Source organism: Hypanus sabinus, chromosome 15 (genome assembly GCF_030144855.1).
Source record: "Hypanus sabinus isolate sHypSab1 chromosome 15, sHypSab1.hap1, whole genome shotgun sequence".
In the NCBI taxonomy this organism is placed as follows: Eukaryota; Metazoa; Chordata; class Chondrichthyes; order Myliobatiformes; family Dasyatidae; genus Hypanus; species Hypanus sabinus.
In genome coordinates, this window is record NC_082720.1 from 85,525,465 (window position 1) to 85,541,775 (window position 16,311).

Consider the following 16,311-nt stretch of genomic DNA (forward strand, 5'->3'; position numbering starts at 1 on the left):
GACACAGATTTAAGGTGCTGGGGAGTGGGTACAGAGATGTCAGGGGTAAGTTTTTTATGCAGAGTGGTGAGTGCATGGAATGGGCTGCCAGCAATGGTGGTGGAGGCAGATATATAGGGTCTTTTAAGAGACTTTTAGATGGGTACATGGAGCTTAGTAAAAAAGAGGGCTATAGGTAAGCCTAGTAATTTCTAAAGTATGGTCATGTTCAGCAAACTTTGTGGGATAAAGGGCCTGTATTGTGCTGTAGGTGTTCTATGTTCCTATAAATGTGTTGGAATTCTATGGAAATAACAAGGATAGACAAAGTTTGGAAGTTTGTGCACTTTGGTTTTCAGAAGGACTTTGACAAGGTGCCACACAAGGCTGCTTAGCCCATGGTATTACAGGAGAGATACTAGATGGATAGAGCAGTAGCTGATTTGCAGGAGGCAAAGAGTAGGAATAAAAGGAGCTTTGTTTGATTGGCTGCTGCTGACGAGTGGCATTCTGCAGAGATCAGTGTTGGGATCGCTTCTCAATGTTGCATGACCTAATTGATGGTTTTGTAGCCAAGTTTGTAGATGATACAAAGATATGTACACCAGCTGGTAGGGTTGAGGAAGCAGGGAGTCTGCAGAAGATTAGGAGAATGGACAAGTGGCAGAGGGAATACAGTGCCAGGAAGTGTATGGCCATGCACTTTGGGAGAAGGAATGAAAGTGCAGATTATTTTCAAAACTATTTTCTAATCCTAATGGAGGATTCCTTAAAGGTTAACTTGCAGGTTGAGTTGGTGGTGAGGAAGGCAAATGCAACATTAGCACTCATTTTGAGAGTACTAGAATATAAAAACAACAATGTAATGCTGAAGCTTTTTAAGGCATTTGTGAGGCATCACTTGTGGTATTGTGACCAATCTGAGGCCCCTTATCTAAGAAAGGCTATGCTGTCATTAGAGATAGTTCAAAGGAAGTTCTCGAAAATGATTCCTGGAATGAAAAGCTTATCATATGAGGAGTGTACGATGGCTCTGGGCCTGTTCACTGGAATGTAGAAAAATGGGGGGTGGGGGGGAGGGGAGATCTCATTTAAATCCACTGAATGCTGAAAGGTCTAGACAGAGTGGATATTTCCTCTAGTGGGGGAATCTAGGACCAGAGGGCACAACTTGAGAATAGTGTTATGTTCATTTAGAACAGAGACGAGGAGTTATTTCTTTAGCCAGATAGTGGTGAATCTGTGGAATTCATTGCCACAGGCAGCTGTGGAGACCAGATCATGATGAGTATTTAAGACAGAGGTTGATAAATTCATGATTAAGTTGGGTATTGAAAGATTATGGGGAGAAGGCAAGATAATGGGGTTGAAAGGGAAATTGATCAGCCATAATCAAATGGCAGAGTGGACACAATGGGAGAATGGCCTATTTCTGTTCCTATGTCTAATGGTCTTAAAAACACATAAAGACAATGAAAGGGAACATATTTCACATTAATAATTAAGGTAAATGTTTAAAACCTTCATACCCAGAATAACATATCTATGCCTTGAATAAAATCTTAGAATGCTATCATGAGCTTGACTTATTCTGTCATGTTACTCCACTTTCATCTGCATACAAATGCCCAGCACACCAAGAGATACTCTTACATCATCAATACACAGTGTATTCATAAATGATTGTACATTTACACCATGGTGCATATTTAATCCATCATACGCATCACAAGGCATGGCATACACATTGCATCACTTTTATTGTTCCAAATGTCAAGCTCGCTGTTTTTTTTAAGTGCTACTAACATTCAGAGGCACCTTTAAATACCCCATTCCTTCAGGCAGTTCAAACACAGTGTGACTTCTGTTGGCTTTATATATGGCCCAGTACTAATTTGCTCTTTTTTTAAAAAAAAGAGAGTACCGAAGGTCTGCTTTGAGCACACTGACCAAGCTCCAGGGACGTTTTTGTGACCTTACTGCAAATCCCGGCTGCTTCCCCTCTCTGGCATGCCATATCAGGAAAAAGGGCTAGAGGCAAGTCTCTTTCCTCCTTTTTTAAGGAGACTTGGGAGTAAGAGCAGCTCCAAGTCACATTCCAAAAAAACTCTCCCCCCTACAGACACTCAACTTAAGGCAGAGACCCAAAGATGCCTTGCATACCCTACAGAAGATGAACACAGCTGCAATGATTGTTTTTAATACAGTTTTTAAGGTTGATCATCCATTTTGAAGCCTAGAATACAATTGTTCCTTTTACAATTCCTCCCATACTTTAATGTTCTTTCTTTACTACTGTGATCAGAATGATAGCTTATCAAATGTGGTCAAACCACTATTTTTGTATTCTCTTCCTCTAGAAATTACATTATTCATATTGTAACACCTCATCAACCTGCATTGTTACTTTGATTTATCCCTATATTCTGTATTCTATTTTCTATATTCCTAGATTTCACTCTTCTACCATAATCAATTTATCTTACTAACTGGTTTCAATTCCCCCCCACATCAAACTAAATTGAATTTCATTTTCTGTTTATCTGCACACTAAGATACCTGGTTTACATTTGGACAATGAATTGTTTGTATTCTATTATCTGCATCCTACATCAAGTACTGATGGATTTTTTGGGAAAAATTGTTTATGGAGCAATTTTTCCATAAAACAAAATATTATGTAAAATATACAGATCAGAGAGATTGAAAGAGGAAGGTATCCCTTCTCTCCCACCCCTCTACTACTCCTCCTTCCGTGGTGGTGGTTTTTTAACTATCCTGTGTGAAGTCAGAGACAGTGCATGCTTACTCAACGTGTAATTGAGCAGTAAAGACTGAGGAAGTCTGGAAACACTAACCATGGAGCAACCTGAATAGCAATACACAGTTACAAGAATGGCCTCCGATTTTCTCAATTAAGAGATGTATTAAAAACAGTTAAAGTCTCAATTTCTGGTTATTATGTGATAATCACTAATGGAAGATGGTGTGCAGAAGCCCAGCAAAAACTGGAAGTCTATATCAGAACAATTTTGTAACAGTTACTACCAAATCTTGCAGTTTGTAAATATCTATTGCAGGATACAAATACAATCTCATCATAATGTGTTTCTCTATCCACTATCTTTAAATGGCAGGTTTTATTACAAGAAACCCTAGTTTCTTTCTCCATTGCCAATTAACATGATACCTGCAAAACTGTTTCAAGATGTCAACTTTTGACTGAAACCTCCTTAAACAAAAATTGCAAGCTGCATATTTGGGAATGGAGTTTATTATTCTACTCACAAACAATATGATCCAGAGTGTGTTTAGCAGTTCTCAACTCCTCTGCTCCAGAAAGTGATTCAATGCTTGTAGCAATTCAGCTGCTACATGGCCAGAGTTATGTGGCTATTTAGCCACAAAGAGCATTAGAAAGGGCATCAAAACAAAGTTTAATAACACTAGGCATAGATGAAGTTTATTCTGTTTTTGTTTTGCTCACATCACTCTTAAGCACTTCTGTTCTGGCACTGAGGTTTGGTGTCATGCTGAATGACTTTAACAGTGGAACAATGAGATACTGTGTCACCTTTATAAATTAATCTCCAAACCACTATTTAGCAGAATGGAGTTAATCAAAGCTTCCATTTCTAGTTGTGTCTGTCTTGGCATACAAGAAATTAATAACTAAGAGCAGTTAACTCTCAAAGAATTCTTCCAAAACTAAATCAAGTTGCTACACAGCCAAAAGATTAACAAAGTATAAATTAGTTGTTTTAACAAATCCTAACATTTCTCAAGGAAAATGCTAGTGGGATTATTTCATGCATGTATAATTTATTGGTGCTTTTCATATTATTCTATGAGGAAGATATAATTTAAAGCTTTAAATAAAAATTAGCTGTGCTTACATTCTGCACAGTTCTCATTAGAATAACAGAAATAGATCTGGAATGAGCATTTGTTTCACCTATTTCTCAAGCAAGGAATATATTGGTTACAGTTTAACTTAATACATGGTGCTCAGGGACACTTCCCAAAATGTTAAGGCATCATGCAGTAGGTATCACTTAATTGAGGTTTTTCTAAAAATATTTATCTTCTTCAGATACTAAAAGGATAGATGGTTACACGTTCTAAATTTATTGAACCGAACAATTTCAAAAATAGTACATAAAAAATTTTACATGATCATTAAATACCGCTCACATGTAGGTTGCTTTCCTGTTAAAAAGTGCATTCAAGAGGCTATTTTTGTGTAAGTACACACTCTTTCCAAAACTGTACAGAAAGATGGTTTGGTTAATGTAATAAATCAAATAAGGAAACAAGTATATTATCTACTGAAATTAGAGTGTTACCATATTGTAACTTCAAACATACAAATTGTTTAAGAACATTTCTTGGAGGCTTTGTACATACAGATGATTTTTTTTTAAGCACAGCCAATGTTATTGTTATTCTTCTAGAAAAACATCAAACTTTTATAACCAAACATATACCCAGAAAATGTCTATTAGGTTCAAGTTGTATGGTGGTAGATGAGTCTTCGGTCTTTGACTGTTTTTCTCAAAAATCAACTTCAGTCTATGTACTGGGCTAGCCAACGGAAACCTTCTCCATAACCTTGCCTCTTTAGGACACTGCACATGAAGACTTCTAGTGGTCGTGCATTAAGCTCCTTCATGGAAATATTTCCCTGTTGGACCAGATACGCACAGGAGAGAAAAACATCTGATTAATTTTGAAAACATTCACATCTTGTAGCTGTGGCAAAGCAATAAATTTCATGACATGTGCCGGTAATATTAAACCTGATTCTGATTCCAATTTCCACTAATGCAGTCCCAGTTGCTTTGACGAGAAAATGCCTAAACTAAACAAACACACAAACTCTACACAGTTATGTTGCTTCTTTTATCTGTCCATCCACTGTCTTAAAAACTAAATATATACACATACACCCACCCACCCAAAGTCCAGTGTGGATGCCATTACACCACTGATCAGCTAACCTGAATTTATAGCAAAGCAAAAATGTACCAATACACTTCATGGAATAATTAGGAGACAAAAGATACCTTCAAGACAAAATGTTAAGTTTCAAGGGACTTAAAAAAGATAAAACTTTCAATAGCTTATGAAAATAATAATTCAGTGAACCCTGGCAGCTAAAAGGATGTTTCCAAATGCAGGTATGGACAAAAACAAACAAAATGTCTAAATTGGTGCAATGTTCTCAGGTACCTATAAGGCTGCAGAATATAACAGAGATTACAAGCATTTAAACAGATGGGAAAAAAACTGAGATCAATTGTGTTGCTGGCCCATGCAGGACCGCAAGAACACTATTGGATGGATGAAGCAGAATATCAAGAGAGTATCTGGTATAAAAATCCATCAAAAATTTGTCAAAATAACTTAAAAAAGATAGTAAACAAAATACTGAAAACAGAAGGTCCAAGAAATCAGTCAGCAACAAAGAAAACTTTATGCTTTTTGTCCATCCAATTAATTGGCCAAATTATAACAGGGAGTACAAAAGACATGCTATACAAAACACATACCACATCTGACTGCCACATTTCCGATGTTATAATAGGAAGCCATTTAGTTTAGAATTGGTAATTACCCATAGAGATTCACTAAAATAAACAACAGCATCAAAGCTTTAGTATTAGCAGAATCCTCAAATGAGGTGCTTTGAATTGAATTACAGGATACATCTTCAAAAGATGCAAAAGGAAAGCCTTTCCTATTTGAGTTTTCACTACCATAACATTCTTTTGCAGTACTGGTCACGTCACTCCAGCCCACGAGGTGTGTTTTCAACTGCCTTTATACTATAGTTCAAAGCTGACTTCCACTGTTTCCCAATGCCAAGATACTTAAAATCTACTCATCCCTAATTTTGTTCAACATCCATTTTCATTTTTGCGTTTTTTTTTAAAAATCCAACGAATACCTTTCATTTATTGGTTCAATGCAAATACAGATTATTTACATTGGAGGTGCAAACACAAGCAGAGAAAGACCTTCACCCTATCCTTGTTATATACATCTTCAGACAATGCAGATTCACAGTTATGCGAGGATCTTATTTCTACCAACGTCTCCTTATATGCGCTCAAAACCTACAGTTATGTGAGGAGCTCCGCTTTCCCGCCAATACAAGTCAGGTGCGCACGCCTCACAGTCTCACTGCCACCAGTCTCGCATTGGTTTTGGCAAGGTGTGGATGTGCGATCTTGCGCTCTTAAACTTTTGTTGGTTTTACCTACGGTGCAGTGATTTTGTGCTTGAAATATTTAACTATGCCTCCTAAGCATCCGATGTCATGCTCTGGCCCATTACCCAAGTGACAGCGAAACATTTTAACACTTGAAAAAAAGTTGGAAATTATAAACAGCACGGCATCAGGAGAAGGTAACACAGCTCTGGGATGCTACTGCCGGGAACAGAATCTTGCCTTTAAAGTTCTTTTGTTGCTTGACAATGCGCCAGCCCATCCTAAACATTTGGACAGCATTCATCCTAACATATCAATGCGTTTCCTGCCGCCGAACACATCACTGATTCAACCACTCGACCAAAGTGTGATGCACATTCAAGGCTTTATGGCGAACTCTCTCTCAGATGCAGCAAGCAACAGACAATTTTGAAAGTCCAGCAAGTTTACCAATGGTGAGGGAATAATGGAAGTCGGAACACTTGGCACAAATGGCGATGGACATGGATCCAAGTTTAGAATGGAGTCAGCATTTTAGTTGCTCTCTGCTGTCAACCCTTCTTCCCTGCAAGCAAATTTATGCTGAAAAACGAAATGCTGCCAAGCATACAACCCTCACCACTTTCTTCAAACCGGTGTCATGTCCTGCTGCCGGCAGTTCTAAGAGTTCTGTGAGTCTTCCTTCACCCCTTGCTGTGCTTGATATGATCCTGACGACCACAACCATTCACCTTATCCATGTAAAGCAGCCCGACACCACAACCACCACTCATCTCCCGGAGCAAACCCACCTGCCACTGTTGGTGAGTACTGTACACCCTAGTATGTCAATTTTCTATGATTTATTACATTGAATATTACCTTAAGTTGATGAAATATAATACGAATGTTGCCTTGTGGTACAGCTTTTGTGTCGTATTGATATGAAAATGTGAATAAATTAAAGAAAAAGCATATTTAGGAAGCCCTCTGGAATGCATCTCTATCTTCTCCATTTAAATAATTATTCACATTATGCGCCGGCTGTGAGGAATGCCGCATATAACGAGAACAGGGTGTACTTTCATGATTGGATTTGAGTGGACTTAGTTCAAAAATTGAGAATAGTATTAATTCAAAAGTTTATTTACCCATTTGTAAGTATGAAGCTTACCTTTCCCGTTGTCTGTCCGTACAGTCCGAATAGCTCTCTGAACTTTTCTTCACTGATTGCCTCAGGTCGGTCAATCTTGTTACCAAGGATGAGAATAGGCACATTTCCAACAGTTTCATCTGTCATTAGTGCCTATAAAGAACAGAAAGACAAGTTATTAACAGGATTTATCCTGCATCACCTACACAGACATAGTGAGGTGTGCATAAAATCATGTATTTCTCTTAATACAATTATTTACTCTTATTTGTAAATTCTACCACACAGTTCATAAATGAATGGCCATTAAATTTCCATTAGAAACATGTCAATGCTCTAGATTATATTTTAATAATTTTAGTATGGGTAGGAATGTTGTGTCAAATAAGATCATCAGCATGTTGTGCCAAATCTGTTACAAATCTAACACCCTTTATCGCTGATTTCTGGTCAAATCTCAAAAAGCTACTCAAACTCCCATACCAAAACCTTTCTGTCTGCTAGATGTGCTAATCAGCATTTAATTCTGCTTTAAACTTCAAGACTGTGAGCTAGAGTAAATTTAATTGGAGATGCTTAGCAGTTGGAAATAATTGGGAACCATCATCCATAACTCAAAAGCCCAGTATGTGAAGAGCCTTCTCTACTGCCATCTGTATTATGAAGTTTGGTCAATAAGATTTACACATTCAAACTAAACTGCTCCTCTATTCTAACCTGTTGCTTATTCCCATTGTACCTACTTTTGATCTTTAAAAAATATTATGCTCAATACATTTTAGTTAAGTCTTCACTGCACGCTTTGACTGATCCTTGGTTTTAAATACTGATGTGCTGGATGAGGATCAGATCATTTCTAGTTAAGGGTTAACACTTAATTTAGACATGTTTTATTATGCAACATCACCAATACCCCCCTTTGAACTCTGCCAATTATAAACTGTGATTTTGCACACCCAGTAATGGATGACCAGAAACTTTCTCTGATTAAAAACTACAAACTTCCTCCATGTAAATACTGGACATTTGAAGCCTCTCTGTATTCGTCCCAGCCTCTGACCTCCTCCCACTTTCTGACAAGATGAAAGTGAACCAGAACAATTTAAATTAAGATATAATATCTGGATGATCACTTCCATGACTGCAAACATCCACAGTCAATATGCCTCAGTTTATCTGCTGCTGAAACCCTGATTGCTACCTTTAACTGTGGACTTGAGGATTCTGCCCACTCTTTGTTGATGGTCCTCCTTCAACGAGTGCAAGTCTCTAACTCACCAGCCTATAGGATCTGTAAAATGGTGTTCTCCAAGAATGGTGAAATCAGCTGTGGAAGCTTTAGAATATAGTAAGTCGTAACATATTATTGTGCCTAAAGATCCACGGCTGTTTGATTGTCTGCCATATACCTGGGATGTAGCCATATGTCTGATGTACATTGGCTCTTGTTCAGAAATCTCAACATTAAAGTTTTCACCACTACTTTCAACTCTCTCTCCATGCCTTGGGCTGATTTCCATTTGTAGTCTCCTACAGTACTTGGAGATGCTCATGTTCTTTGATCCTGATTTCTTCCTCTCTCTGAAAATTAACTAGTCCACCACTGGGTGCCATGCCTTCAAAACCAAGGCTCAAACTGTAGAAGTTTTCCTTTAAGCTGCTTCCATTCTGTCTACACGAAGGGTCTTGGCCCAAATGCTGACTGTTCATTTCCCGCCATAGATGTTGCCTGACCCGTTGAGTTCTTCCAAAGCTTTTTGTATTTCTCCCCATCCCTAGTTTCTTCTCTTACAACATGACAACAAGATACTTGACCTACTACTTAATATCATCCTGGAATGCACACAGACCTAATGCTTGAGAATCCATAGTAAGAGGTACGGAAAGGGGTTTCTGCGGCAACAGGCGAGATTTAAGGATGGTGTGTTGCCTCCCTGTTGCTAGGATCCAGGACATCACGGACCGATTGCAGGGAATCCTCAAGGGTGAAGGTGAACAGCCATAAGTGGTAGTGCATGTCGGCACAAATGACATCGGGAAGAAGAGGAAGGACATTCTGCAGCGGGACTTCAGAGAACTCGGAAGAAGGCTGAAAAGCAGGACTTCAAGCATGGTTATCTCTGGTTTGCTTCCAGTTCCTCGTGCTGGAGAGGGCAGGAACAGGGAGATAATGGACCTGAATGTGTGGCTGAGGAACTGGAGCAGGAAGCAAGGAAGTTACGACAGGAAGCAAGGTCCTTCTGCAGCTGTACAGGGCCCTGGTGAGACCCCACCTGGAGTATTGTCTCCAAATTTGAGGAAGGACATTTTTGCTATTGAGGGAGTGCAGCATAGGTTCACAAGGTTAATTCCAGGAATGGCGGGACTGTCATATGTTGAAAGATTGGAGCGACTGGGCTTGTATACACTGGAATTTAGAAGGATGAGAGGGGATCTGATTGAAACATATAAGATTATTAAGGGATTGGACACACTGGAGGCAGGAAGCATGTTCCCACTGATTGGTGAGTCCAGAACTAGAGGCCACAGTTTAAGAATAAGGGGTAGGCCATTTAGAACAGAGATGTGTAAAAACTTTTTCACCCAGAGAATGGTGGATATGTGGGATGCTCTGCCCCAGAAGGCAGTGGAGGCCAAGTCTCTGGATGCATTCAAGAGAGAGTTAGATAGAGCTCTTATAGATAGCAGGGTCAAGGGATATGGGGAGAGGGCAGGAACGGGGTACTGATTGTGTATGATCAGCCACAATCAGAGTGAATGGTGGTGCTGGCTAGAAGGGCCGAATGGCCTACTCCTGCACCTACTGTCTATTGTCTATTGCTCCTGCACTATGCATTGACTTATTTTACTCTCTTGTTGCTACTGTAACTTTTTATACAGATAGATATTCTAAACTAATTTGCTTACATCAAGCTCTGCTTTAGATTCTGCTAGACGTTCGAAGTCTGCACAGTCAACCAGGAAGACAATGGCATTGATAGCAGGGAGGTAGTTTTTCCAGACTCTGCGGGCTTTGAAACAATAAGGAAAACAAAAATTAGTACACCATACAATTTGCAATGGCTTTTTGGTTTTGCCAGTAAGAATTACAAATAGATCTCTACCTTGTGCATGGCCACCCAGATCAAAAGTAGTAAAAGTCATCCCAGCAATTGTCAGCTCTTCCGAGGCTAGGGTAGAAGCAAAGCAGTGATTATTTTTCTGGAAATGTTCTAGAGCAGATTGAAAAGGAACACAACTAAATTTAGCAATAGTGCACATTCTACTTAAAACATGAGTAACAATCTGTACATTGATGTACAAAATCAAAGTAATTATGATTTCACATCACTGAGTATGCCATTTAGTAGTATTTTAATGAGCCATATTCTGTGCAGAAATGCTGCAAAAAGATACACTATCATTTCTTGATATTTTCTATGTCTAAGTTTTATACATAGGCACACATTACAATGCTATAGCATAGGAGACCATCTGGCTTCTTTCTAGATCAACAAGTTTATTCTTCGCTCTTTCACCACAGCCCAGTAAACTATCCTTTCAATTGCCTGTTCACTTCTTTCTCAAGACACAAATCCAGATCCTTACCATGCTCTGAATAGTTTGGCATACCCAGGATACTTTATTAACCACTCTTTCAACATGCCCTTTCACCTTCAAATAATTATGCATGTGTACAGCTTGATCTTGCAAACCTATTAGAACCAAGTCATTCAATCTGTATGATCTCTCCTTACTCTTATACCAAAGTGCTTTCAGTTTTCTATTATTAAATTTCATCTCCTACGTCTGCAAATTGAACTTGCCTATTACTATCCTCCTCCTTGTTTAGTATACTTTTAAGATGAGTCATCTACAAACTTGGAAACATTACCCTGAATACTCATGCCTAAGTCATTAATAGCCCAAAAAAATGTACACCTCATATTGCTCTGGAGAAAACCACTGCCCATCCTCCAGATTGAAAAATAACACTCACCACTATACATTTTGACTTTATGTTAAATTTCTACCCTTGCTGCTAGTGACACTTTAATTCTATGGTTCTCAGTTCTGCTAATCATCCTTAATAAAATGCATATTATTTCCTTGAATTCTTTCATCAATCATCTCTATTCCTTCATCAAACAATACAATTGGATTACTCAAAATCATAAAGCTTTTTTTATGTGTAAATGCCATTCCTTTATCATAAGGCATCTCCTGGTATGATTTTACACTCCTTTCTGCTCAGAGGGATTGTGTTTACTATTTTGTCATCCTCTGGCACTAGTCCTTTATCTAAAGAGGACTGGAAGAATATTCAGGACTGGAAGAAAATTCTTCTAAATCTTTGCTTCCACTTCCCAAAGAAGCCAGGATCATGCCAACCCGAACTAGTGACATTTACTTAAGTACAGGCACATTACTCTAGAATCCCCTTATTATCTATTACCTCCCCTTTTATTAATGGTGTGGCACATCCCCCTATGGGAGAAAGGCACTTAAATGGCATAATATAAATGAAGGAATTTATTACAATTATCCTCTGAGTAAAGTGAAATCTTGGTGAATAAGCAACTTACTTGGATGTAGCGTTGGCACATGCTGTGCCAATCTATCATCTTTGAGCATGTGCAACAGTGTAGTCTTCCCAGCATTATCCAGTCCTAGAAATACTAATTTCCCTGATTTCTTGTAGAGCCCTACAAGAAGAAAACAAGACCTCAACATATAAAATATATGCTGGCAGTGAAAAATGCAGTAACTCTTTCAAACACTCATTTAAGTTAATATAAAACAAAATCTTGGATGAATATAGAACCAAGTTTGACAGGGCCTTTAGCACAAATTACTGAATTACTTGATTATTCGTAAGCATATAAAATGTTATTCTAGAACGTGCCACAACAGATACTTTACACTTTTCACCAAACAGCCTAATGTGAAACAAATGTCCAGTGGCATGTTTTACTTTGTCATGTTAGCTTTTTTTTGTGAATAGTGCTAACCTTACACATTGAGTTTGGAACAGGAGATTAATTTGGAGATCAGGGTTTCTGATTTGGCAAGAATAATAGGAAAACAATAAGTGCACTGAACTTGAGGTGGTGTCAAAAATTTGAAATTACGGTATTAGTATAGACGACGTCAGATAACAAGTTAATTGAGAACATTTTATTTTAAATGTAGAGACTCAAACTGAAAACATGTTTCTAACAGTTACATAACAACACAGGATTCCATCAACTTTACCTCTATACATCTGCTTGTACAATCATACATCTGATTGCCTATCATTCTTCCTTGTTACAATCTCATTAATTTTGACTGGACTGTTCAGAGGATGTAATTAGGTAAACTGGACTTTATTCCTAGTCCTCCACAAATGGGGGAGCTTTCTTATGTCACCCTAACTAGAACAGAAAAATGTTTGCTGGAGGAACTCAGTGAGTCAGACAGCTTCCGTGGAGGGAAGTGAACCATCAACGTTTCAAGTCAAGAGCTGATGCAATGCTGTGTCCAGATGAAGGGCCTCGACTCAAAACATCAAGCAGTCCAGATCAAGGATTTTGATTCTAATCGTTGATAGCCAATTTCCCTCCATCGTTTATTGACCTGCTGATTGCCTCCAGCAGTTTATTTTTTTTTAAATCCAAATTTATGTTACAGCTATACAAAACCTTAGTTAGACCCCATTTGGAGTACTGTGTTCAGTTCTGGTATAGAGAGAGTGCAGAGGAAATTTACAAAGATGTTGCCTAGATTGGAGAATATGCCTTGAGAATAGGTTGAATGAACTTGGCTGTTGCTCCCTGGAGTGATGGAGGATGAGAGGTGACCTGATAGAGATGTATATGATGATGAGAGGCATTGATCGTGTCAAGTCAAGCTTATTGTCATTTCGACCATACAGTACACAGTAAAAACGAAACAACGTTCCTCCAGGACCCTGGTGCTACATGAAACAACACAAAACTACACTAGACTACAGACCTGCACAGGATTACATAAAGTGTACAAAACAGTGCAGGGCAGTACAATAATTAATAAACAAGACAATAGGCACAGTAGAGGACAAATTACAATATAATAATAAATGATGTAGATGTCAGTCTAGACTGAGTATTGAGGAGTCTGATGGCTTGGGGAAGAAACTGTTGCATAGTCTGGTCTTGAGAGCCCGAATGCTTCAGTACCTTTTGCCAGTTGGCAGGAGGGAGATGAGTTTGTGTGAGGGGTGTGTGGGGTCCTTCACAATACTGTTAGCTTTGCGGGTGTAGCGTGTGGTATAAATGTCTGTAATAGCGGGAAGAGAGACCTCAATGATCTTCTCAGCTGACCTCACTAACCGCTGCAGGGTCTTGCGATCCAAGACAGTGCAATTCCCGAACCAGGCAGTGACGCAGTTGCTCAGGATGCTCTCAATACAATCCCTGTAAAATGTGATGGGGAATGGGAGATGGACTTTTCTCAGCCTTCACAGAAAGTAAGAGACACTGCTGGGCTTTCTTGGCTATGGAGCTGGTGTTGAGGGACCAGGTGAGATTCTCCGCCAGGTGAACACCAAGAAATTTGGTGCTCTTAATGATCTCTACCGAGGAGCCGTCAATGTTCAGTGGGGAGTGATCGCTCCGTGCTCTCCTGAAGTCAACAACCATCTTTTGTTTTGTTCACATTCAGAGACAGGTTGTTGGCTCTGCACCAGTCTGTTAGCTGTTGCACCTCCTCTCTGTATGCTGACTTGTCGTTCTTACTGATGAGATCCACCATGGTCGCGTCATCAGACAATTTGATGATGTGGTTCAAGCTGTGTATTGCTGCAGTTGGGGGTCAGCAGAGTGAACAGCAGTGGACTGAGCACACAGCCCTGGGGAACTCCCATGCTCAGTGTGATGATGTTGGAGATGCTGCTCCCGATCTGGACTGAATGAGGTCTCCCAGTCAGGAAGGCTAGGATCCAGTTGCAGAGGGAGGTGTTCAGGCCCAGCAGTTTCAGCTTTCCAATCAGGTGCTGAGGAATGATTGTGTTGAATGCTGAACTGAAGTCTATGAACAGCATTCGAACGCATGTGTCTTTTTTGTTCAGGTGAGTGAGGGTGATGGCTATGGTGCTGTCTGTTGAATGGGATGATACACAAACTACAGGGGGTCCAGTGAGGGGGGGCAGCAGGGTTTTTATGTGCCTCATGACAAGCCTCCCGAAACACTCCATGATGATGGATGTGAGAGCGATGGGATGGTAGTCATTGAGGCAGGACACTGAAGACTCCTTCGGCACAGAGGCAATGCTGGCGGCCTTGAAGCATGTTGGAACGACGGCGCTGCTCAGGGAGATCTTGAAAATGTCAGTGAGAACATCTGCCAGCTGATCCGCACATCCTCTGAGCACTCTGCCACGAATATTGTCTGGTCCAGCAGCCTTCCGTGGATTGACCCTGCATAGGGTTTTCCTCACAATAGCCATGGTAAGATAATGACACAGATCATTGGGAGGAGTGGTCTTCCTCGCCATGTCATTTTCCGCCTTGAAACGAGCGTAGAAGTTGTTCAACGCATCTGGGAGGGAGGCATCACCAGCACAGGCAGGTGATGTTGTCCTGTAGTTGGTGATGTCCTGAATGCCCTTCCACATGCACCACGTGTTGCCACAGTGGCTGTGGATTCGCTGGGCACGCTTTGCCTCTCTGATGGCCCAGGACAGTTTGGCCCTCACTGTTCTTAGGGCTGCTTGTTGCCTGCTCTGAAGGCGGAGTCACGGGTCCTCAGCAGCGCACGCACCTCCGCTGTCATCCATGGCTTCTGGTTAGAGCGTGTAGTGATGGTCTTGGACACAGTGACGTCATTGATGCACTTGCTCATGTAGCTATTCACTGATGCTGTGTACTCCTCTTAGTTGGTAGAGTTGCCATTGGTTGCAGCCTCCCTGAACATGTGCCAGTCTTGAACAGCAGAGATGGCTCCTACTGGCCGGGTTTTCACCTGCTTCAGAACTGGTCTGGAGCATCTAACAAGCGGTCTGTATGCTGGGATTAGCATAACAGAGATGTGGTCTGAGTAACCGAGGTGGCTGCGGGGCTCCACCTGGTACACGTTGGGGATGTTTGTATAAACAAGGTCCAATGCATTCTCCAGATAGCCAGAGGCTTTTTCCCAGGGCTGAAATGGTTAATACGAGGGGGCTTAGTTTTAAGATGTTTGTAAGTAGGTACAGGGACAGACAGAGGTAAGTTTTTCATGAAAGAATGACGGGTGCGTGGAATGCACTGCCAGTGATGACGGTAGCTGCAGATACCATAGGGTTTTTTAAGAGAATCTTTGATAGGTACATGGAGCTTAGAAAGATAGAGGGCTATGCAGTAGAGAAATTCTAGGCAGCTTCTAGAGTAACTTATATGGTTGGCACAATATTATGGGCCGAAGGGCCTGTAATGTGTGCTGTAGATTACTATATTCTATGTTCAAATTCTAGCAATGGCAGTCTTGTGTCTGACTACACATAGATTTGTGATGTGGGTGCTATAAGAAGCACAAGCTATGATGAGCCAAACAGCTTTTTCACATGCTTTTCCATAATAATTGTGTACATCTATTTTCCAAGCAGTGTTTCACTGAAGATCTGTCTCAAGAGTACATAATCTTCATGTTTAAATTTAAAGCCTAAAATTTTGTTGCTTTCTCTATAAGCAGACTTCAGAGAAATTATGAAATGCTTAGCAGCACTATTTTAATTTCAAATATAATTTGTAAATAAATCTTTCCATGAGCTTTAAAGCTAAGGATATCACCTAACAATGGAGAGCAGAGATAACATGGTGCATAAACAGTGGAAAAATAATTATACATATATAATATACATTACTGTGCAAAAGTCTTAGGCACATATATATAGCTAGGGTGCCCAAGACTTTTGCACAGTACTATATTTGTCAACGTGGAGCACCGAGGGAAGAGTATGGGACCAGTGGCAGAGAAGGAGTGCCGGGGCGGGAAGTGGCAAGGGTGC

General features: G+C 40.1%; 1 protein-coding gene across 3 annotated transcripts in view; it reads right to left on the reverse strand.

The window, feature by feature from the left end:
- Positions 1–1,623: 1,623 nt before the first annotated feature.
- The window catches only part of sar1b (secretion associated, Ras related GTPase 1B), a 29,131-nt gene continuing 14,443 nt past the window's right edge, over positions 1,624–16,311 (reverse strand). For all 3 annotated transcript variants that reach the window (XM_059990650.1, XM_059990649.1, XM_059990651.1), the window contains exons 3-7: positions 11,891–12,010; positions 10,430–10,495; positions 10,233–10,336; positions 7,347–7,478; positions 1,624–4,663 (exon numbers count right to left, since the gene is read on the reverse strand). In XM_059990650.1, the coding sequence (XP_059846633.1) occupies positions 4,547–4,663; positions 7,347–7,478; positions 10,233–10,336; positions 10,430–10,495; positions 11,891–12,010 (539 nt within the window). In that variant the 3' untranslated portion in view covers positions 1,624–4,546. The remainder of the gene's footprint in view (positions 4,664–7,346; positions 7,479–10,232; positions 10,337–10,429; positions 10,496–11,890; positions 12,011–16,311) is intronic.